Below are 25,630 nucleotides of genomic sequence, written 5' to 3'. Positions count from 1 at the left end.
CAAAAAAAAAATCTTCTAAACACTCCCTCTTCCCACCTCCCCATCTCTCATTCCCAGAGTTAGATTAAATACTCTGAAAGTTTCAAACCAAGAAGAATGATGAACATTAAGAACAAATGATGGGAAAATAACGGAGTCTTAGAGCATGCCAAAGCAGTCAGTGTTAAGTGGATATAATAAACCTGCCTGGGAAAGCCAAACCCCAATCACCATCATCCATAAATAATGAATAATTCATGTCAGAAGGAAATATAAGCAGACTGAAAGACTTGTTCATAGAAAGTGGAACTGCTATAGTGTAATCGCATTAAAGATGTAAACAGTGGCATTTCAGCAATTACTGTTCTCTTTTTGCCAGTTCCCTCTCACAAACGGGTACATCAGCTCAGCTGCCTGCATCAAGCACAGGGTTCAGAGCAGCCAAAAGCAATTATGACTTCCCTCTGTCTTTGCCACAGGCTCCTGCGACTGGGATTAAGATAAGGACTGGATTGGTGTCACAAGCACTTTGACACCATCCTGGTTTACTGCTTGATAAAACCAAGTTTTAGTCACTTTCAATGCCTGAAGCTACTAGGGGAGGCACTAATAAAATTACACGCCAAACAGCTTCTAAAATTTGAAATGTATTCACAGAAGAGAAAGAGCTGCCGATTCTCTCCATTAAAAGAAACAAACAAACATCCCTGTTGCACACCACGTTTGTATCCTTCCTTCCATGCACATTGATCTTTAAGATCTTATTTCACCACACTGTACAATAGTGCATAAAGGATTACCCACAAGCAGTTACTTTTTCTTTGGCGAATGGATGGTACAGAACCAACCAGACAACAATAAAGAGTTAAAAACCACTCTTCTAGAATTCTTCACAATGTTCGCCCCACTGGAGATCTCCTACGTCCTCCAGGATCTGCAGCTTCTGATTCTGCTCACTGCTGGTGTGACCAACCGGAGTTTTGTACAGCAGCTCCACACTCGAGGAAAGGTGTATCAGATATTCCTGACTACTCAAATCCCACTTGAGCTTCTTTGGGAAGGTACTGCAAAGCATTTATAACCTATTTATCCAATAAGTATTATGTAACTCCACTGCTAAAGGTGTCTACTTTGGACAGCCGTTTCAGTGAGCAAGCACAAATGGAAGCCGCAGCCAGTAAGCCACAAAACAATTTACAGCCACAGTTGCAGAGCTACCTCAGTTAGCTTCCTTCCTCCTACACTTGTCTGAATTCTCAAGCTTTCCTGTTATGTTACTGAAAAAATTTTTAATTTACTTCAACCATTCCAGTTTATAACTTGAGCATTTGCCAGACAAAGCATTCTCCAATCTCAGCTCAATCTTCCTCACAGCTTCCTTCCCTCATAACACTCCCCACTTCAGAAGCATGTCAGAGAAACAGTGCCAGAATTACACATTTCTTTTAGAACTTGATACCTCCACTATGCTTCACACTTAACCTTTGCAAAGGCAGGATTAAAACACAAACACGAAGGCATATGGAAAAAAAAGTCCCTCTGTTCAAAAGTAACTTTGCAAATGCAAATGCTTACAGAACACTTGGTCACATGCTGGGCGTCGACTCTTTGCAGAGTCATGTATCAAATCCAAGATTTCTGAATTGCCAAAACATCTTTTTCCTACCACATTTACTGTAACTTTTTGACAAGAAAAAAAATAGCTGCACACAGCATACGACAGAGAGAAGACACTTAAATTTTTGTAACTAATGCTTATGCAGTGCAAAGAACTCTTTGTAAACCTGAGTAAGAGGATGACTGATCAAAAAAAAGAAAAGGCACATCTTTAAGTTCTACCTTTCATGTAAGGAGATTAACTTTTCAATCAGTGTGACAAACAAAGAAAGGTCCAACAGTATGAGCCTCCACGTGAAAACAACACCTCGCTGCACAGGCATCTTGCTGCCCTCTGCACCTGCTTCAAAAAGCAGAAGTCAGACATGCAGATACATCCTCCACTGGCACTCCTTTTTCCATAGAGGGCCACTTCCAAAATCCTGGGGGAATGGGCACAATTACTGTACAAGAGATTCAAATATATCCTACAAAGAAACTTTTTGCTTCAAACCCAGGGAAGTACATTAACAATCACAAATCCCATGCGCACGTTCACCACAGTCTGTAAAACTATGCATTTTTTATCAGGCTTAAAATAAATGCTCAAACATACAGCTTCTCAGAAAGGAGAAACGAGAACTGCCTATTGATTTTGTATCAGGGCTACCTCAGAAAAGAAGGGGAAGAACATAATAGTTGAAACAAATGTTACCCCCCCCATGTCCTCCCTTCAGAAAGCACAAAGGCTTTAAATACATGAAACCAGCTCAGCTGTGTAGTTACCCTCTGAAAGGCCATCAATTACCTAAATCAGACTGTGTAGCAGAGAGGAATAAAAATGAGACAGGGTCAAACCAGCTCTGGAATTAATTTAAGGGGAGAGGGTATATTTCAAAAGAGGGAGGGGTTTTTATTTTCGCCTTTCCTCCTCCTTCTCCCTCTCTCGCCAGCAACCGTCATGGCCCAAAGACACAGCAGAAGAGGATTTCATTAATAAATTTATTTCAACTTTCTTTTCAATGGTGCTAAAAATGTATGCAAATCCATTCATAATTAGGTTTAAAAATTCCATTTCATGGGATAATAAGACTTCAAAAAACTCAATTTTAGTTTTAATCAGATTTTAACAAGGATATTAAGTCCATTTCGTTCAGAAGAGGGAGAAACGGTGAATTTAACACAAAATGTATTCAAGCTTAGCCCTGGGAGATAATTAAATAAAATTAATTTGGCAAGGGTTGTCTGTAAATGGAAACGCTCCAGACAGCAGAGCACATTTCTGAAGGAAACAAAAGCAGTTCATTACCGTACAAACAGATACAAAGCTTATTGTTCAGACAGAAGGGAGCTGCAACTCTTCCACAACAGCAAGACAACCTGAGCCTTCAAGCTGCCTCTGACAAACACAGCAGTTTGTGGAGGAGGAGAAGGTAGTTATTTCCTTCTAGTTTCAGATAACTCCCTTAAACTCCCCTTGCACAGCACGGATGGAAAATGCAGGGGACAGCATATACAAACCTAAGGATTCCAAAGTATCAACACAGAAAAAGGATAAGAAACAACATTGTGAGAGACAGCTCCTTAAAACTATGGAAACCCATGTGCCATTGAAGGCCATCAGCAAGATTCTTGTCAGATACGATTCCATGTAGTGATTTAGTCCCTACACCACAGATCTGAATCCCAACCTAATAGCAAAAGCCTCCTGTTCTCCCTGACAAAAGCCATGGGCTGAGACAGATGCTAAAACTTTGGTAATTCATCTTCTGAGGTTTCAGTTCTGAAGGGCCAAATATTTATTCTGTCACTCTTACAATCTTAGACACAAAAGTGCCGTTCTTTTAACACTGTATATTGCCAGATTTGTCTGACACTTAACTGCTAACATCATATCGTACTAGAGACTGTCCATGAAAGTCACTTCTGGCAAATACTTAACCGACATACATAATGAAAACATAAAACAGAATGGGTGACCCTAAAGCAAAGTTAAGGGTTTAATTTGTATCCTTCAACTTTTCCCCAGCATTGGACACTTAAGATTCACCTGGACAGCGTGCTGAGCTATCTTGTCTACACCTTGGCATGCTCTTGCCATGAAAGGTTGGACCAGATGATCCTTGAGGTCCCTTCCAACCTGGTATTCTATGGTTCTGGGAAACTCTGCTAACCTAGACACACCATTGTTGAAAAGAACAGTGCAGGACACAAGAAACAGACAAATATTTTAGAAAAAAGCTATTTTAAATATCCAACTAGAGTCAAACATCTGACATTGAGAAATAGCATGTTTATCTTTAGCAGCTATCGTAAGCCACACAGACAGGAGCACACGCATTTTCCAAGACCTATGTCTACCCAATTGGAAAAAAATAAATTCAGAGCACTTTCTCACTCTTCCTCTCTACCAGCCTTCCAAATATATCAGTTATTACAAAGTGCCAATTGCATTTCCCCTTGCCAGCTACTTGCAGACAGGCGAGGCGATAGGTGTTCTGTCACCTTGACAAGTGGGCCAGCTATCCAGAAGGCAGATGATGTTTTTGCCAGAGTCACACTGGAAACCATCAGGCCTAAATGAAAGGCTTGTCACAAAATAGGCTTGATGCCATCAACCTTGGCTGCTAAATTTGCAGAAAACCACCTGAAGCCACAAAGCTTTAACTCTGGGAATACAAAGTCAGAAATGTTATTTGCAAATGTATTAGCAAACCGGTATAAAAAAAAAAAATTATAACTAGGTTAAAGTACCATCTCTGAACCAAGCCAATAGCAGAGCTGTGAAGTATCACCAAAAACTGTCCAAGCTGATGCACAGCTGACTTCTCTAATTAGGGATACTGATACTGAATGCATTCGCAGTCAAATCCCAGAAACCCCATTTCTGTCCTTCTTAGAAAATTTAGTAGGATTTCAAGCCCTCACTGAACAGCTTCATGTGTGCCACAGAAAGAGAATTATTATTTCATTAAAACAGAAAAGAAATTAACTTGGTCAGTAGGGTATAACTCAGGAAAATCCAGAATTTTTATATTTCTTTCTACCCAAAAGATGGATAATCCTTTCACTACACTGCTCATAACAGAGTATCTCTGGAAGAGAGTTTAAACAAGTAACGAGAATTCAAAAGCAATTCTTGCAAGAAAAACTTGTGCTAGAAAATGGTTCTTGAGATAGTTGCCCGTTACTCCCCACAAAGAGGTGTAACAGTTGTTAACTTTGCTGACAAGAAAGTTGACAATAACGTAGAGAAAGGGAGTCAGTAAGGATTGAGTCAAAGTGGTACTGGAAAATAAGAGATACTCAACATCTCAAGAATATCCATTTCTAGAAAAGTCAAAACTGTACCTATGTTGGAAGGTTAAGCTCTCTGACAGATCCTATTTCTGTTTATAGCGAGAGACAGTAAAAGTTGAGAGCTGCTTCAATGTGCAGAGGTTTCTAACACGCTGTTCCAAAGTGTCTTATTCTCTTACAAGAATGCCATTCTGCAACAGATATGACTTCATTACAAGAAACATTTCACTGTCAGGTGATGAGCAAAATACGTGCAGAACACATTTTAGTGCATCACCAGCCACTAGACCAAAAAAAAAAAAAAAAAAAAAAAAAACAAAACCACACACACACAAAAGAAAAAAGAAAAAAAGAAGCTTTGCCAATGAATTCCCTGCATTTTACCTCAGTGTCAGGGAGGGAAAGAAGGTTCCATACACCTCCACCTCTTAACTGCCTTGACTACGGGGAACAGTTGGACATGTTTTATCTTCTTTCTGCCAAAAAGGCCTGGCTCCATTTTCTACATGCTGTTCTAACCCCACAGAAAGATCATGCTGCTAAAGAGTTAATAAACTTTCATTCTAGAAGTCTGTTTCACATCTTGCATGTTACTCTGGATTTTCCTATATATACCACTGTCTCTGACACTGGACCAGAGATGGATTAGTAAATAATCCAATCCAACATGGCAATCTCTGTGCTGCAAGTTATTTTAAAATAATAAACAACACTTACATAATCACAGCTAGTTCAAGAGAACCTTGAGGCACTTATCACATTAATCTTTTAAAGTCACTAATATTTCAAGTTCACTATGCCCTTTCAGAAATATTTGAAAATATTGTGCACTGCTTTTGCTACTACAAGCCACTTTTTTTCTCTACAAACAATGCATGCTCAAAGGTCTATTTACAAGCACATTCCCTTTAATAACATCGCTTGTGAGGAAATAGAATACAGCCCAGGTAAAGACATGTTTTGGTCTAAAATATTCACAGGCAAAGAAGTCCTAAGGGAATAAAGACTGAAGGTAAAGGACAAGGCTTACATAATAAAATCACAAGGCATTTAAGCTAGCTTGTCCGATCTAGGAGCATTTTAAAGATGCTAAAGAACTGAAACAGTTTAATGTTCATACACTTCCAATTTTCTCACACCCCATCTTCATGTTGCTACACTAGGTACCCTATTAAGTGCAATTAAAACTGAAAATTAGACCTTTCCTGGCTGAGCCAGTACAGAACTTCCCCCTGCACTGATGAAAAACCAAAGACAAATTATTAAAGTAGCACCTTCCTAGCTGCCATCAGAAGCATGAATCCTTGCTCTAGGCACTGACGAGGTTAAGTACTAACCAGGAGTGAATCATTTTCAAAGCGCCATCAAGATAACCTACACCAAGTAGGCTCAGAAAAGCTTTTCAGATGATACAAATCATATTTTGGTCTTATCTACATTGGCAGATAAACTCTTCTTAGTAGTTCAATGTATTTTTCAGCAAACCGCTTATTTCTCAACATGAGCAAAGGCCAGCTGTTCTCACACTTCAGGTCCCTGTCCACAGTTGTTGTTCTGTGTGTGGGCAGAAAGATGGACATGGTCCACTTTTATCCACTAAACCCTCCCTCCTCCTACCCAAATAGAGTTTCCAGAACCCTGATATTAAACAATGTCTGCAATTCCAAACTAAAAATACTGCTCCACTCTTCCTATTCTTGAACCCATTCCCTTGCACTCACATAAAAGTGGGACTGAAAAGGACCTTTTAGTTTAGGTCCTGTCTGGTCCCGTGCTGTTATTCTACATTTAGTTCTCACCACAGTGGGTGACCAGAACTCTGAGAAGAGTCTCCTAGAGACACTTGAACCCTTCCACCTCCACGGAAGCTTTTCTCCTGGTGCATCCTATGTGTGAGAATCAACAGCCATCCTGTTGTAAACAAATAGACAGCCCTACTTGTAGTCCTTTCCACTGCATGTGCCCCATTTTACAGAAGAAGTTTGTATTCTGCTCCCAATTCCATGGAGCCATGTGTTTTCTTTCACTGATTTTTGTCCCACTTCTTTACTCTAATCCTTAGGGTCACTCAATTCTGCATATCCAGTTTTTGTGTATTTATGAATCCTCTGAACTTGACATCATTATTCAAGTTTTATCAGCACACACCAAATTTTTGCACCAAAACCATTAATAGAAATACTAAATAAAGCAGATCCTAAGGCTAATCTTTGAGGAATTCTACTTATCCTCACATTTTCCTTTCAACAATACTAAATCTATCCCTGCTCAAACAATTCTTTATACACTCTGTGATTCTTCTGTTAATTTTCATCTTCTCCTGTATGGTTTATACTTTCCCAAGTGGCTCTCTTGATCAAATGTTTCTGTGAAGTTGAAATAAATAAGATCTACTGTGTTTTATTTGATAAGATAATCAATTCTCTAGACAAAGAAGGCTGTTGCGTTAGTCTGGCACAATTCAGCTTGGTACTCCTTGATCCAATGAAGAAGGTGGATTCCTTGCCCTCTACATAAGGGCCATGGACACTAGTCCAAGGCCATAGCACATTTTGAGAAGGGTTTTGAAAAAGGCATTGCTATGCTAAAACAAAGCCATCCTCAATAAGCATGTACAGGATCCATTTTTACATTTCTATTTAAAAGTTTCCCTGCAAAAACAAAACTTTGGGGAAAAATGCAGTATAACACACTTACACATGTAAGGGAAAGGGAAGGCATAGCACCTCGACATCCCCAGTAGAAAATTTAGAACTGAAATACTGAGAGATGCTAAAATGGAAGTGGAAAGGTGGAATTAAAAACAAGCTAGAGATCACAGTGGTTATTGGGTTTGTGGAAATGACCAAATGAGAGGCTGAATAAAAATCAAGCACAAGCATTTGAGCTCTCTGACAGCAGCAAACCATCCCCTTGATGATTAGTCTCTGCTATTTAAATGATAATTTCACTTTAAGGCAAAAAGGACCGCTTAATGTAAGGAAAGTGGCTTTTTATAAAAGTGTCTGTATTTTTGAAGGCTTCTCCTTCACAGCAGAGTGAGCACCTAAGTTCAGGCCATTTACAGATAACACGGGTCACTACATGCTGGAAGAAAGCAAGCTACTTTTACGCAACTGTTTTTCAACAGCATCTCAAACGCTACTTACAAGAAATACGGCAGCAACACAAAAAGAAGTGCCTGACTGGGGAGTCCCCCATGGCAAACGAATCAGCTGCTCTGCAGACGACAACATCAGCACACATTTCTAAAACCACTCCTGCTACTAGCAGAAAGAGAGCCTGAAGTTTATTGGTTTGGGAAATGCACACTATATTCAAACTGGGACAATGCTCTATATTCTGATAAAAAAAAGAGTCAATGGCAAAATAAGTGTATTTTCCATTTTAAAAAGGGTCCATTGGCATCTTCATGTCCAAAATAAAGTTCTTATTCCCCTAGTAAGAATCGCCAATCTTTTCTTTGATTCCGTTATTCTCTGTAGAGTTCCTGTAAGTGAACTACTGAAGTTCTTCAAATTATTCTTCAACAAAGAAGATGGATAGTGTGCTAAGGTATTGTTCAATAGTTTCCTCTGTCTCCAGAATGCTAGATCTGTGATCCTGGGAAGACAGTTTCTTCAACTGTTCCCAGAGCTTTGAAATGCAAAGCAAGGACAGACATATGTTTGATGTGAGCTTGCTTACTTCTTACTCTGATTCTCTGATTATACATTACAGCCTCACTCGGCCTTGCTGTTAGATGCTGATCCATTATGTTTTACACTCTTCCTATCTTTCCTTTAGCCTCAAGACTTATTACTCTGATATATTCAAATGGAAATAAAAGCATTAATTGCAAAGGAGAAAGCACACTAATATTTTTGATCATCAGAGAGAAGTACAGCATTTTTGGACCAAATTAATATTGCATAGGAAAGCGGCAGGGCAGGAAGCTTTGCCCAGCATTTCAGTGAAGTACGGGCAGGAATCGACCTACAATATTTCAAGAAATCTATAAAGAGAGGCACAGATGGCTGCCATATTAAAATTACGTGGATCAACGCCATGAGAATGTGAGAACACTAAACTCTGGCTAAAGCACAGATTTGACACCAGGACTCCAAACATCATACTTAAATACGCTGCTCCCTTCCAACACCCAAACATGGCCCGAAGTCTCAACTACTCTGAAAACTGCAGCTTCAGATTTTGAAATGACAAAGGAACATTTTCTCCCCACTACACACAAAAAACATTCTGTCAAGCAAAGCTAAAACCTAAGGCACTACAGAAAGTTAAGAATAATGTACATTTTAACACAGCAGGATAACAAAGAAAAGAAGAGCTTAGAGCAACACTCCAGCATATGCTGCATGTCACACTCAGTAGGGGACAGCTGTCTCCAAGACTTCTCTATGTAAAGAACGGTGGCTTCAGTACACATACAATTATTGTAAGACAACTAAAATTAGTTTTCTCTTGAAACTTCTACTTCACTTTCTTCTAAAGACAAAGGTCCCCTTTGGAACTGCTCAGGCACTTCTCCCTCAGGAAGATTTTAAATGCTGCTAAAGAAATGCTTTCATCTTTTAGACGTACTAAGTCCTAAACACACTTTTTTGCTGTGCAGAACCACCTCTTTCAGCAGCAGTGCTCATAGAGCCATAAAGCACCAGGTAGGAACAGAGCATTTCCACACAGATGCTTGAGTCAGAAGCCCCACGTGACATGAATGGCAAAACTGCTCTAAGTTGAGACTAACTTGTCCTGACAGAACTATGCAAGAGAAATTCACATGACATTCATCCCTGTGCAGAAGCCGGCAGAAAGCCATATTTTGAGGGACTTTGCCAAGTACTAGCAACCAGCATCCACTGGCCCTCTTCACAGAGTGACTTCTTTAACGTTTATCAATCCTTCAACTTCAGTGGAAGGCAAAAAAAATTTTATGACAAAATTAAGCTTTTACAAGTAACCTTAAAATGTAGTATTCTGTCTATACTGCGGATAATTCTTCCATGACGTAAGCTGAGACCTCATAACTCTAAGTTCCTCTCATAAGAATAGCTTCTTTTTTTGTTGTTGTTTTGGTTTTGTTTGAGTTTGTGACCTTTTTTAATTAGTGTTTCCCCCTACATAGTGTTTATTTCCCTTTTTGGTGCCCTGGGAATTCCCACTGTTGTGATGAGACAGCTTGTTTTACATTGGGAATCTTGCCAACAGCAGTCATGCAATTTTCAGTGTGTTCACAGATCATAAATTACAATTATCTACATAAAACTTTGATGTACAAAATGAAGTTTCAATATCCTCATACTACACTAATTCTAATTTTCTTCTCCAATTAGAGACGTAGTTCTAAAGTAGGGGGCCACTATTAGCCAACCCAGACAAACCCTCCCCACCCCCCCAAAAATAGAAATTAGCATTTAAGTTCAGCTTAGTGGTATGGTTACAGACAGAAGCCAGTATCAAACACTTTTAATCAGATAGATTTCTTGACTGGTGACAAAAGACCAGAGGGCTACTACAGGCTACTCCAAGAAACATATTTGCTCAACTGTGGAGCTATCATGCCAGAATTGTGGCATTACTGGAACGAGCAGCAATAACCCCCAGTCCTGTCTTGATTGGTTGCAGTTAATTAAGTATCCAGAAATGCATATGAGCAGTTCAAATTATTTCAGCATGCACTGCTTTGTATATCTGTCAACAGATTTTTTTTTTTTAAGCCAGTAACCACTTATTCATAATGGACATTCAGAGAAAGGTAAATTACTATCTTGTGAGAAAGGAGAAGATTATGAGCTTCATTCACTGCTGCAAAGATATTCAATGCCTCAGATAGAAGAGAGTGCAGAGTAGCTAAGCATAGCTAATCAAGATTGAAAAAGGAAAGCAGAGAACTCCAGTATTCTCCCTTCTCTTCTATTCACTGAAAAAAAAGAGAGCACTAATCCACCACTAAATGCAGAGTCAAGAAATTTTATTCCCTTTTCCCTCCCTCTCTCCTCCCTTCCCCCCAACTCCAAAAGCAGAATCTGCATGGAAGGACTTTCCGTACTGAGCGTAGCACCTGTGTAATTACAAATTATAACTGTGTGAACCACTATACTAAATAGAGATGCTTGCCACTTAATTAAACCCTTTCTTAGAGAGGAAATGCATACACATTCACACTATCTCCTCTTCTTAATTGGTCTCAGACATTGCAGGAAGCTAGTCCCCAAGATTTGTCAACCAGCCAGCCCACAGATGTTTCAGAAAGAAAACCAGGTCAGCATTAACAGGTTCACTTCTTTAGCTCTAGGCAACAGGTCAGCAGATCAGTGTCTGCTGTCTGCAGCTGGCAGGCTCCACTCAGTTAAAATGGTCCTTAAGCATTGGCCTGAATTCCTGTCAAATCTGCACTTCTCTTCACAGGCCTGGACAGCAAGCATGTGACACAGCTACACCAGCTTCATGCGATATCATCACTGAAGCCAACTGAATTTACCCTTGCAAACTGAAGGACAACTATAGGTACTCTCTGAAGCCATGCTTCACCAAACCCAAGAGTCTCTCCAGGTCAGCCTTACACCACGTGCCTCAGGGAAACGAGACGTGCCTTCCAGTACAACCACAATTAGTTGAGACTCAAGACTGTCCAACACCATGACTGGAGCCTCTGAGCACCACAGAAGAGTCCAAGCACACTGCTTTTCTTTCTGATACGTAGGCCTCACCTTTAACTTCCATACTGTATTCCATGGCCCTTCAGAAAAGGACAGCTGATCTCTCCATTGCTTCTCTGTGACAGGCAGGGAAATAAGGAAAATTATTCTGAAAAGTAACATGAAAAAAACTTTTGCTTTTTCTTCCACACACAAACACCGAGCCTGAGCTGACAGTACTATTTGCAACAGAAAATTGTGCCCCCAAAAAGGAACAACCTACTTAAATAGTTCATTATCAATATATTTGAGCACTTGCCTTGATTAATCTAACATCAAAAGTCTGTCACTGATATAAAATAACTCTGCTGTGTATACAAAGGTCTTTGAGCCCAGCAGGCGAAAATGTAAAAACTTCACATAGTCCGATTCCAATTAAAAACCGAAAACCAAAAAAACACCAAGTAAACAAACAAACCAAACAAAAGTCCAAACAAAAACAAAAACCAAACAAACAAATAAATCACACATTATATTCTCTCCAAAAAAATGCTTGGACTAAAACTCCTCTGAAGCTGTTGTTTGTGGTCTACCTGTCAGCCTTCACAGATTTGCCTAACTTTTCAGCAAAACTGAAACCTTTCAAAACTTGCAATCTTCTGCCACTTATGGATAAATACAAAGACAAATTTAGCACTAACCTTTGTCAGCTGCTGTCGATGACTATCACCATCTGACTTACTAACCACCTCATCATCATTCAGTACTCCAGGGTGTATCTGTTTATGGATAACAAAATCACCTGGCTAACTCATTAGAGAACAAAGGTAACATCAGCCACACAGAGACAAGCAGCAGCAAAAATTTAGAGCAAAAGCTCATGGAACAAGAACCCTCATTTTGTATTTAGGTGCCTTCTACATGCCCCAGATGGGAAAGTCAGAACAGTAAGAGTGCTGCTCTGGAGGATGCAATTCTCTGGCTTAGGGTGGGGGGCTCTGAACAACTCCTATTAAACAAGACAAAATGAAGAATGTGTGGTGTAAATATGAAGTTTACAGAGTTGGTTGGAAAAACACTCTGCTCTGTATGTCATGAGAGGAATACATACAAGTCTTTTTCGTACCAAGTTACTACCCTAAGTACTGGACAAGGAGCCAGTGATAGTATGCATGTAGCATTAAACAGATTTTAAAGATTTGATAGCAACAATGAACAGTTTTCCATAGACCAGCTGACCCTTCTCAAGGTGCCCCCCCGATGGTTTTCACATCAGGCTGAGCCTGCCAGACTGGAGCAGAACAGCAGTTTCCTGCAGCAGCAGGAGAAAGGATGCCATCTCGTGGATGCTTTTAAACACTGTCATCCAAATAAACCACCTCCCTTTTCTTGCAACAACCTTACAGAAATATTTTCCTGTTAAAATACATGTTGGTTAATGGCAGTCAAGAAACTACCTGGAAAATATCTCGAAGTCAATAGCCCAACTCTGACAAAAAACAGCCAAGTCTGTCGTGCTTAACACGGTTCTTCAGTAAAGCCAGTCAATAACTCAATTACACAAATACTGTATGTTAAGAAATAGAAACTACATCAGCACATCCTGGAGAGACACAGTACAAGTAGCTTGTTTTCTCAACACAACTCTTTGCTAATAACAAAGTCCTACAATAGCCATATATTAATATCCTTCTCAAAGAAAGTAAACTCCAAAATAAGACTTTCTACTCGCAAAGCAAGAATTTCAAAATTCAGTGGTTTTTTTTCCTTTTGTACAGTTGAAGCCAAATCCTTTTTGTCAGAGCAACACATGAGAAATGTATGAAAATCCCTGGCAGCACAACAGTAACATACAAAAAAAACCTACAAGACAAAGTTACATCCAAAAGAAAAGACAGAGACAACTACAAAGTAGGCAGTAAGATCAAGATATCAAAAGGACATATAACTGAACACAAAAAAAGATAAAAATACATAATGTGTACACATGAACCATATATAACTGTGGACTATTTTACTATCCAGGTACTGTGCAGCTAACAAGTGTATTATATAACGTTTGTATAAGGCAGGCGTAATTCCAAGGACAAATTCTGGGAAGAACATTGCACAACAGCAAAGCAAACACACCAACATGCTCTAGAGCTAAAGCTGTCTTTGTTTCTGTAGTTTGAGAGCAAGAAGAAAACCCAGAAGCTTACAAGTGGAATCCAGAACTAGCAAACATAACATTAGCCTTGGAGTAAACTGTTAATGAATATCTTTTCCCCCCAAAAGGTGAAGCATTATAAACATTTAGACTCTCACTGCTACCAAAAAGAGAGAAGTACTAAAAACAGGATTACTACTACACTCCTAAAGCTGCACCTCCTTTCCAAGTATTATTACATAAAATTACACTCAAAGGTCTGATCATAAGCCAATCTGACAAAAAAGCCTGCTGGGACCAGGCAATCAGCGAAGAGAAACCACCGAGAGCAGACACTGAACAAGCCCTGTGGAAGTGCTGGAGGAAATGAAAAACCATCCTCTCCTAAAACACCACATGCTGTACATGCTTCCCTTGCATTCTCTGTACCAATGAAGACCATGATAAGAAAAGATGATAAATCCTAATGCATTCCCTGTTTCCTTGCTTATCTAGTTATTAGCAAACAGCACATTGCTCTAGCTCTTTGGGGCAGCCATCCAGCTTGTTCCTATTTTCTTCCACTATGAGCTGAGCAATTAACTCTTCTCAAACTTCACCAACAGTATATTCCAGGAGCCTGACTAGGACAATGATCTCTCATCATCTTCATATTCCTGACCAAAAATTAATATAATTCATGCTGCAAGAAGTCTCAGAAATGAGAGGGGGAAAAAAAATTTAAAAGAGGGAGAGGAGAATCATCCAGTTCCACTTGCTACAATTGCATGCAAAAGATGATTTTTCTCAAGAGCAATTCCCTTTTCTGTACAAGAAGACGCCATTAATAGCACTAAACAATATGGCCCAATCAAAAACCTAACACTTCACAGCGAATATTCTGATTTTAAATGAAGGAGTTATTAGACTTCAACAGGCAGAATCACTTGGTTCCATTTCTCTCCTACTGTGAAATTACCTCATTAAACCTTTAACAGCTTGGGGTAAGTAAAAAGCTTTTACTCCACTGTCTGATAGAACAGGTTTTCTGAAAAGAATTCATACTATTTCTGTCCACTCCTTGCCATAGGAGATTCAGCATAATTCGAACTTCATCTAAATGTATGTGTCCTCAGCAGATGGAGAGAATCTCAAGCATGTTACCTACTAGCATGTCTCTAGAAAAAGGTTTATTATCCTCATTAAACAGAAAACAAAATTAGAGGGGCTTTCCCAGGTTGATCACAAGTATCTTTTACATGAAGCAGTAATGTGCCCAAACCATATGTGCATGCCCAAACACCCCTACTTCCAAACAATCCCAGCAGCATGCAGACGTAGCTCTGCTGTCAGGCACATGTAATGAATGGAATAAAGAAACAAAATGGTAAAATTAGGTTCTGCAGTTCACGTTGCAGGTCAGACCTGGATCCAATATGAAAAAGGTGATCTGTACAACACCACCCATATCAAGACAGTTATTTACATAGAAGCATCTCTCCTTCTAGCATAACAAAAACATAAATATTTAGAGAAAATAAAGCAATGCTGAAACATATGACACACAAAAGCATTGTAGCTACACAGAAAGCCTTCTGTACTGGAAGAAAATGATCAGCAGATGCACCATTTCCAGCCCTTCTTTATACCACATATGTGCCACAGACCTTAAAAAAATCTGGTTCAATGCTCCAGATGACAAAAAGAGTTGTTACGTAACGGTACAAAAGGAGACGAGCTGGAGTTACAAAACACCATTGGGGAAGGTGTTTTTCCCCCTTTTATAAGAAACTGAGTTTATTCCATTTCTCTTGTTAGATAAAGTAATTAAATTAACAATGGTTCTTCAGCTGCTTTAGGAAAGAAAAGTCACAACAACATAATCTGACAGTTTCTTTTGATATCGAGATTTCAAAGAGATCACATTTACCATAATTTCTTACGAGTAACATACATTTTCTTCTCTGGACATACCCTAAAATTCTTAAATGTTCACTTATTAAGCCAGCAGAATGTCTAACTAAACATGAATGTAGCTATATGCAAGAAGTTCAAATAACTCAATTTTGAAACTTGGCCTCAGAGACATTGGTCAAGCTGACTTGGTGAAAAACATGTTAGTTCCCAAAGATCATTTATAACAGGTTGTTATCTTTTGGTTCTTCTCATATATAATAAAAAGTACGAGAAGAGATAATTAAGAGGAAAGTGGTTTAAAAGTTTTATCTACAGAGCTGTGAGCACATACCTGATATTCAAGCCAGTGGTCTGGTCCAACTTCTCCCAGCTTTTTAATTTTCCCAGAAGTTTCTAAAGCAGAGATCAAAAGAAGAGTTAGACACATACAAATGTTCTAACAGCTCATTTTCCACAGTTTTCTCATAATTCTGAATTCAAACTCACTGTCTTCCCGCCTCCTCCTGAGGACTTTGTTATCATTATCTAGCACTTTTTGGGCTGTCATTCTCCAGCCCTGTGACACACAGAACCCATGTTACACTTCAGCACTACAGATTACCTAACTCTGTGAACTACCATCACTGTACTAGACCTTGGTAGATTAGACTCTTGGCAGCAGGGAAGAAAAGTTGTCTACTCAACACCAGTTCTGTAGCAGCTGAAGTGCCCATTTCTCCTCTTACAGTTCCTCCTGCAGCTTCTTCTTTTCAATCAATGCCAGACAGTATTATGTAAACCTGACCAGACACCAGTATAGTTCTGCAGATTAATGAATTGACACATTTATGTTAATCTCTTGACAACTCACTGTATGCTTGATACAGGGTGGGATGGAAGCAAGACAATTTTATTCATTTGAGACCACATTCTGGCCCTGCTAGTGTTGGCAGCGATCCAAGTGTGTATCAGAGTTCTTACCACAACACCGTGTCTGGGCAGAGCTTAATGCCAAAAAAGCATTTCCAGTAGAAGCAAGGTGAAAGAGGAACAGCAAGGTCAAAAGAGACACTATGATGAGATGGTTCTTTACAGAAAAATCTCCATATGAACGGCAGATATCCTTTTGCCTGTTTCACCTTCATTGCCATAGCTCCCCTCATGTTAACACTCAACTTTGGGAATGCCTGGTTTGAACACACTAATTAAAACAGGTATCGTATCTTAACTAACACAACAGAGGAAAAGGCTCAAAGACAGGACAGGCAACAAAGAAAACCCCTATCCTGCTCACCTACCTATTTCTAGCTCCTCACCTCATTTTCCAATTCAACAGCCACTAGCTGTGCCTGGACTTTCTCATAGCGTTCCAGTTTTCTTTGGAGACCTTCTACCTCCTCTTTAAGCAATCCACTGTTTTCTTTCATTTCCCTACGGTGAAAAAAGAAACAACATTTAAAGAGCCACACAACTCAATTCACTCTCACAAACTTCCAGATACATATGGAATTACAAGGGGATCAAACGACATTGACCAGACGTGACATTCAACTGACTCACTTCTATAACCTTCACTGCAAAGCCACTGCTACAAAAAAACCCTGCAGCTTCATTGAACTGACTTTTTTTTCTACCCTAAGTGCCATCCTAATTATGTCCAAACAACCTGAAGTTTTGTTATCTGCTTTACTGATTGGCAAAACATCATGAACGGTAGCAAAAGACTCCCAACTCTGATCTTCAGACAGGCTGAATGCAGGGTTGGAACACAGCAAGCGGTAGTCACTCAGGCTTTTTGAGTACTCTGTGATGACTGAACAAACATTAAGACTGCTTGTAGAGGTGTGTAAAGGTGAGATAAAAGTATTTAAAAAAAAAAATGACCTCTCATTCGTTGATATCATGTTTCTGTGCACAAAGAAAAAACAAACATGAGAAAAGATTCCAAGATAAACAATTTAAAATTATAATGAAACACTAATGAGAACAAAGCCAAGGGAAATTATTTAATTTCAGAATAACAAAAAGCTGGCAAGATCACTCATGTAATTTAGGCTTTTTTTTTTTTAAAGATGCACCAAAAGATGGAAATTAAGTTTACTTTCAAAAAAAAAAAAAAAAAAAAAAAAACTTTACAGTAAGTTATTTCAGAGTACACAGGAATTCCATTTTTCAAATTAACTGCCACTTCAGAAACCCAGAAAGTCTATTCTATCGAGGGCTATATCAGAGTGCTTTAGAAATTTAAACAAAAGACTTGCCAAACATTATACTGGAACAATGGGCCTTTAAAACAGTGGTAATAATAACTAAGCAAAAACAGCTATTACAGAAATTATCAACTGTCTCTTTTCTCTACAGGGATTTCTTTCCCAAACCTGTACAGAGTTCATCATTACCTTTTAACATTAACTTTTATTCTAACAAATAGGCATTAGGTATCACCATCCAGAACAATACGCTCTTGCTGCATTCAGGAAGACTACCCACATCTTGTCAAATCCTCTCACCTCGTAACCATCGCAACACTGCTCAGTTCATACACAGTATTTATGTGAAATATTTACATTTCCTTCTAAAGTTTCCCATATGGAAGCCCAACAGAGGGATTTGAAAGTGCGTATAACGCAATTGGAGAAGGTACAGAAGAACACAGGATAGCTCTCTCAACAACTCAGCCCATCTTTCACCTGAAGTAGGCATTTTCCTCTCTAAGCTGGCGCAATTCTCGCTCCAGTTTTGGGAAACGAGCCAGTTCTGCTTTCATGTTCTTGACAATTAGAGCATCATGTTCCTGCTGGGAGAACTTCTGTTCTAGATCCTGGAAAACATGGGACGACAAGAGGACAGCAATGATTAACTTGGAACTCGTAAGAGCTATTTGTCCATTGTACTTTTTAAACTCAAATCAATGAACTCGAATGAAGCTGGAAAGGAACTCAGTGGGTCATCTGGTCCAATACATTCCTCAAAGTAGGGTGATTCTTGTTCCACTTGTAACAGCTGGACGGGCATCTTCTCTACACCTGTATACCTTAAGGTCATGAAAAAAAAAAAATCTGTTAATCATCAAGAGGACCTTCTATTGATTAAACAAAATCTGTTTTTTTCTTGTCCTCTATCCCTCTGTCAGTGAAGTGTAGAAAGGGGCACTTCAATGGCCTACAAGAATTAGGAATGAAAAGAAATACAACCATGCATTTTGGCATTATAGTAAAAGTTGCTTTTTTTTCCCCTTTAAAAAAAAAAAAGAGTTTATTTAGAGGTGTATTGCAGTCTGATATCCCATTTCCTGACCCTTCCTTTCAATGGCTCTGACTGCAGGAGGGAGTCTCTTTTGCAGTTGCAGAACTGGTCATGAGACTGGCTTTCAGCGTAGCTTTACTTGACAACACCCACAGGGAACACCACTATCAGCATCTGCTCAGACCAAAGTAACTTTCCACATCTACCTCTCCCATGAAGATAAAAGAAGTGAAAAAGATACACTCCCACCACCTTACGTGTTCATTTGAAAGGACATAAAGCATCTCTATGCTCACAGTTAAGTCAGTGTGGTTTTGAAAGCTTTGCAAGTAATTGCAATTTTTAAAAGAGCTAAACCCAACTCCAGAGGAAGGATTTTCTGGGAAGAAGAAAAGTAACTGCAGCTGCTAGGTTCACCCTCCACCATTTGAAAAAAAAACTGCTCTAGAACAGTGATGGACTGGGCTCTGGCACAAGATTAAATGGAGCATTCATCTAGAGCACTGCATAAGGATACAAATCACTTCTTGATAGAGAAAGCATGGGTCAGGTTTTTTCCCAATCAATTGATACAACAAAAGTGAAGAGTGTCATGTTAAGGCTTAATTGTAGGTAGCCTGGTCCATCCAACTACATTTAGCCAACTTCAGCTCTTGCTGGCCACCAGATCAGACAAACTATATGACAAACTAACCTTTGTTCCTGCCACAGTCATTTAAAAAAACAAACAACACAACTGTTCTGTTCTTCCATGGAAGAAATTAAAAACTAAAGCTTTATACAGGCCACTGAGTTTCTTACCTTAATCTTCTGTTCGTATTCTGACAGTAGAGATTGGTTTGCTTGCAACGTCTGGATTTGCTGACTAGCCTCTTGCCATTTTCTATTAGATGTAGACACAAGAGGCATTTAGCACTCAGGAATCACATACAAGAAACAACCTAGATGCAGAAACATCTCCAAAAAGCATTTTCAAAAATCACTAACAAGCTGTATGGTACTGTTACAGAAGACTGTCTCTCAAACAGTTTCACACTCATACCATCAACCTCTAATTCAGAGATAAAAATACCTACTTTCACTAAAATATGCATCTTGAGAAATACTCAAAAATCAAGCTACCTTCACTATGAAACCAACAAATATACAATCACAGTAAATAAACAGCATCTTTGAAATTGAAAAGTTGAACTTAGTAAGCAAGGAAAAACATCCTCACATCTTTCAACTACCCCTCAACTGTGATTTATAGCTTGATGTTTCTGTTCTGTTCCGCCTATAAAGTTCAGATAAGCCTTTCCCACCCACATGCCTTCTGTTAACTCTCCACCATGAACATGAGACATCACTGAGATTTTAAGCTCAAGTATTCTTTTTTCTCAAGGTACAATTAAATTGCACCTCAGAGCTAGTTTCAAACAACGGTTATAACCTGCACATCCAGATCAAAGAACCCCTTTGAAGAAAGGAAATCAAACGCTGTTGAAAGTTTTGAGTGACGACAGCTGCAGATGACTGAAGTTTCCTTTGCCTTTTTCTCCCTACAGTCATTCATCCCCTGCTTACTTTTGTTGAACATCCAGCTGTTCCATCAGCTCCTGCTTCTGAGAGTCTTGGCTTGTCATCTGCATCTCTTGATTCATTATATTCCATTGCAACTCTGATATTTTCCCTTTTAATATAGTGATTGTCTGAATTAATGGAAAGAAAGAATTAACACACAATGCTATGAGGCTCCAAGCTGGACATTATGGATGGTAATAGACAGAAATCCTATCCAACTAAAAAGTACAAACACTGAAACTAGAAAAAATCCCACACTCCTGCAAACCTTCAGACCTGCAAACTCACCTCAAAAACAATAGCAAGAGAAAAATCATGTAGTCACTTTCATCTGGCACCCAAATTGTCATTTCCATTACCTATTAAGTGGGTGACCTCAAACTGGCATGAAAAATATCAAGCTTCAAAGCTAGTTGACGATAAAACACAAGTATCTATATTAAAGCAAAAAAATTGTCCCACAACCATTCCAAATATATTTTGTCTGGGTTTCAACTTTGAAAACATCTGGGTTTGCCTCAGCCAAATACCAGAAGTATTATGCTTTCCTTAAAAATAGAGGCCAGTGGTTTTTAAAATTTTGTTCTACATATCTTAACTCTAAAGAAAAACTCCCAGGTTTGTTTCAAATAGCCATTACTTATTACTTTGAGAGAAAAATCTCAAAACATTATGTATGTAGGGTGCTTTCTAGACAGAGAGACATGTAGGGTTCTCATCTTGATACTGATCGATATGGAAATAAAAAGAAGACAGAAACAGAACTGCTGCACATATTTCATATGTAGGTTTAGTTTCTCTCACATGCCAGCACGATCTCCCCATTTTTAATCACCGATAACTGGCATGTTGTATCTGTTTACCTGCTTTACCACACAGACACCTTTCTAGTGACGCTTAGGCAGGAGGAAGGATTAAGGACTCAGCGGTTGTTGATCCACAACTGCTGCAGGAAACTCAATTAAGCACTAAAGTTACAAATGAACTATCTGAACTTAACTATAACTACATCTGAAAAGGCTGAGGGTTGGGAAGATGATCTGTTCATCCAAAAGAACTGAAATTCTTATCCAAGCAGCCATTCTACAGCGGCACACACAGGCATTTAAGACACTTCATACACATGTACTTTGTACATAACTTTGGTTTCATCCACTTCATAGTCTCCCACTTCCCTGAACACCTTCCCTTCTTATCTCCTCCATCATTTCCCCTTGCTTCACTCAGTGTCATATCATCAGACTTCTAAACTTAGATGCTGTATGTTGCCTTGCACTTTTTTTCTCTTTCTCCATACCAACCTAAGAAATCTCTTCACATTGTTAATTAACACAGCAACATCTTCCGACCTGCTCACTTGTGTCTGAACTTGGTTAGGTTCTAAACTTTGACAGCAAAGACACAAACCACCAGGGTTTATTCATTTCCAGATTATGAACACAGTGACTCCAATTGTTTGGTTTGGGTTTTTTTTAAATCAAAAAAGGCATTTTTAACTCACAAGAACTGTAGTGTCACCTGAAGCTATGAATGGATTAAAAAAATACTCTGCTCTTACTTCATTAGCTTCAGCTAATTTGCTCTCCTTCTCTTGCAGCTTCTTACTCATTGTCTCCATGCTCTTCTTATAGGATTTGTTCATCTCCATTTGTTCTTTCAGTTTATTTTCAGCTTCTGTTTCCCTTTCCTGATACTGCTTTATGCGTGTGAGCAGCTCCTGGTTACGGTCAGCCTCTCGCTTGCAAAGAAAAAAAATGCAAAGAAACATAAGAAGAAAGTAGCACAAAGGTGAAGCCATTTTCATTTCTCCTGTCTCCATGCCTCATCCCTGTGGTCACCAAAGCACCCTCATAAAGCAATGTAACTCAGACCATAGCTTTAACCTTTGCACTAGCAATGGCAAAAATCTCACAGCAGCAACCCAATATCAAGGAACTACCCAGGGCAATGGAGCTAGAAAATTAAGAGAGAGAGTCTTCCAAATCTCTTAGACCTAGACATGAATATTAGAATACAGGCTTGGCTTCGTAGACTTCACTGTACACTCTCCAGCAGATCAAAGACAAAAACATTTGGTGCTGCAATTTAAAGCTGACCCATGCATAGCAAATTGAGAAACTCAGATCTCAGTAGTTGGGTTAGTAAGAAAAACTTCCCTCTGCAACTTCTCAAAATGTTATGAGGCTATTTAATAGAAAAGAAGCTGCATTTAAATGCACAGTATTAGCAATTAATACAATAAATATTTTTGCACTCTGACAACCTTGCGTACACCGTTTCTGTTTATTCCTACCGCAAATTGATTAACACTTATTGAAAAAATGTGTAGTAAATTGCTTTGCTAATCAAAGCAAATCGAGACACAGATTTACATAGTAAGCAAGGATTATGCAAACCAATGCGAGGTTCCTAAAACCTTTATCTGCATGACTCAAAAAAAACACAGAATCTGAGGAGGGTCGTCACCACGTTGCTGGATTAGTGCTGCTCCCTTTTTTTGTACCAGAGTTTCAAGGGTTTCTGGGACTGAGCTACATTCCAGTTTGAACTCTTCCTGGCTTAATCCCACATCACCTGACTACAGACAAACTAGGAATTTAGTCACTGACTCTCTATTTCACAACTACACACTAAATCTGTCACCCAGCACCCTTGTAAAATACAAAAAAAAATGCTCATTTTTTTTTTAAAGATTTATTTTTAACTAATCAGCTGCATATAGGACCTTTATTATCCTACAGAAACCACAGATCTACTACTTATTTCAGTAACATACTTAAGCAAATATATACGGGCATAAAACCAGAAACCAATATAAGCTATTACTCCCTGAATGAGGCTCACTGTTTTATCAGTGCAAGCTCTCTTGCGTGACAGTGCATGGTTGGCACTGCTGTCATTCCAATTAATTACAGTCACACAAACTAAATGCTTGCAATTGTGCCAGCAGAAGTTTAAATTCATCTGGGAAAAAAATGCTTAAATACTTTTGGGATAAATAAATAACAAATCCCTTTTGTTATTGCTACTCATGACAACTTCAGTGCTAAACTAACAGAATCTAGTGATGAGATCATGCGTTTGTCAAACAGACAAGGCTCCGACATTCACACTCCTGTGTACGTTAGCAAGATAGTGCAATACACTGTGAGGGGATCTGTAGAGCAAAGCAGCTGCTATTGGGAACTTGACACCCACACCACCACATTTGCAGTAAATGCAAACCCAGTAAATGCATTCCAGAAGCAGTCACTACAGATCTGCTGAAGTCTTGCTCTGAAGACAGTGTCTGTTACCAGCTGGTGAACGCTAGGCTTGCTCCTAGCTCTCTTTCAGTTTAGTTCCATCCAAAAAATGTTGGCTATACACAACTGAGACACACCACTGCAAACCAAGAGCACATCCCTGTTCCAAACTGACACACCGACTCAGATGCACTACATATGTTCTGAATTAGGCCTATGATATCGAGCCATCTGCAACTGTCATACTCACCTCATAGTTTCTGGCATTGGTATTAGCTGCCTTCTCTAGCTCAATGCGAGCCCGTTTGTGGCTAAGCTCCATCTGCATCTTCTCTCGTTCCACCTGTAGGAGCTGGGATTTAGAGTGGATCTGCCCAGCTTGTTCTTCCAGCTGGCCGGTTCACATGCAAAAAAGGACATTAGACACCATTAAAAGCACTGCAATAACATCATTATCTCCCATCCTGTACTATTCAGCTGACACTCACATGCCATTTTACAAAATAGAAGGAAACTACCAGCATATTTGTGGAACTTGTCTTCTCACACCAGCTGCAGATGGGGAAACCAAGAGTTCAGCACACTCAGAAACCCACATCAAATCAATGTTCGTTGGAAATAAGTTAACTTCAAGTTCTTAATTCAGAATTTCTCCCTCAATCTCTAGAGGTATTCTGACAAAATGTACTTCTCTCTAAAAAAAAGGTTAATTATGCACTCACCAAGCCTCATAAAAGTAACAGCAGCTAAACAAGAAGCAGAGATCGTGCTCCCCATCAGATTTAACTGCTGAGCAAAATAACATGTTTTTCTACTACCTGCTACAACATTAGACTTCATTTTTTCATTCAAATTACCTTACAGCACAGACAATGTTAACAGAATTCCTCACATCTAAGCAATGTACATTCAACACACAGCTGATGAGCACTCTCTAAACAGAGAGAGCCTCCTCTAACCATCTTTGTAACCAGAGATGTACCACAGACAGAAAATACATAAACTTTTGTCAATATTCCAAATGTAAAGCTTACTTTACACTTAGAGACTGAATTAGAAATTATATCAAGATATAGAATGCAGAAACTTTACTACAGCCTAACAGTCCTTATTATCCAAGATGTCAACTTACTCCACTCTTTATGAGCATAAGGCAGCTTACAGGAAAAAGTCAAAAAACCTATGCGGATATGAATAGAAATAAACAAGAAAGCAGAACTGGTTAGCACATCAAAGCCACAGCACAATGCAAGTCTCCTGTATGTGTCCAGGCAAAGAAACTTGAAGGAAGATTGTGAAAAAAGGTAACAAAGTGACTTAGTAGGAACATATTAATAGATACAAAACTCCTTTGTTCAGCAATATGAGAACAACCTGCAATTTAATTTCCTGAGCTGGTATACAGGTATAACAAGCAGGGAAGAAATTCAAAGGACCTTTCTGAAATTCTTACAAAACAGAAATAAATACGTCTGATACTTCAAAAACATTTAAAGATTCTAGACTGGTGACCAAAAGCAAGCTTCCATTATTGAGCTTGCTCGAATATTGATTGTAGAAAGAATGGTCAGACCTTAATGAAATCAATCCCGATTCCTGGAATCGGAAAGAGTCTACAACCAGACTGAAATGATACTGCAGGTATCAGCAACCTGAGGACACCTCACCTGCACCCTCTGCTGGTACTGAATCTGTAAGGAGCTTTGAGACGATCCGGGTGTAGCCAGTCCAGACACCCCCTCCATACGCTGCGAAATAAAGTTGTTGAGGGATCTCAGAGTGGAGAAGACAGTGGTATTATCTTCCAAGTCCTCCATGGCTCTACAAATAGACAAAAAGTCATCAGCAAAACATTTACAACAACCTACAGTATACTGGCTGCTTCCCTAAAGAGAGATACAGCACTGCCCCGCGGAAACACTAAACGCAAGGTCTTATGATTTACAGGGTACAAAACCCAATCTGCTAGTCACTGCTGGGATCCACAGATTACTGCTGGGACCAACTTGAAACAGAAAACACTATCCAACCAAGGCTGATGG

The 25,630-nt window shown here is 39.1% G+C and overlaps 1 protein-coding gene across 1 annotated transcript in view; it reads right to left on the bottom strand.

The window, feature by feature from the left end:
• The window catches only part of MAD1L1 (MAD1 mitotic arrest deficient-like 1 (yeast)), a gene marked incomplete at its 3' end in the record, with an annotated part of 36,509 nt that extends 11,104 nt beyond the window's left edge, over window positions 1–25,405 (bottom strand). The window contains exons 1-8 of the mRNA XM_010076692.1: window positions 25,256–25,405; window positions 23,839–23,979; window positions 21,902–22,081; window positions 20,347–20,471; window positions 19,582–19,663; window positions 18,225–18,355; window positions 16,851–16,965; window positions 15,887–15,948 (exon numbers count right to left, since the gene is read on the bottom strand). Of these exons, the coding sequence (XP_010074994.1) occupies window positions 15,887–15,948; window positions 16,851–16,965; window positions 18,225–18,355; window positions 19,582–19,663; window positions 20,347–20,471; window positions 21,902–22,081; window positions 23,839–23,979; window positions 25,256–25,405 (986 nt within the window). The remainder of the gene's footprint in view (window positions 1–15,886; window positions 15,949–16,850; window positions 16,966–18,224; window positions 18,356–19,581; window positions 19,664–20,346; window positions 20,472–21,901; window positions 22,082–23,838; window positions 23,980–25,255) is intronic.
• Window positions 25,406–25,630: the final 225 nt, after the last annotated feature.

This window comes from Pterocles gutturalis, unplaced genomic scaffold (assembly GCF_000699245.1).
Source record: "Pterocles gutturalis isolate BGI_N339 unplaced genomic scaffold, ASM69924v1 scaffold51038, whole genome shotgun sequence".
In the NCBI taxonomy this organism is placed as follows: Eukaryota; Metazoa; Chordata; class Aves; order Pterocliformes; family Pteroclidae; genus Pterocles; species Pterocles gutturalis.
This window is presented reverse-complemented; position numbering and strand designations above follow the sequence as displayed.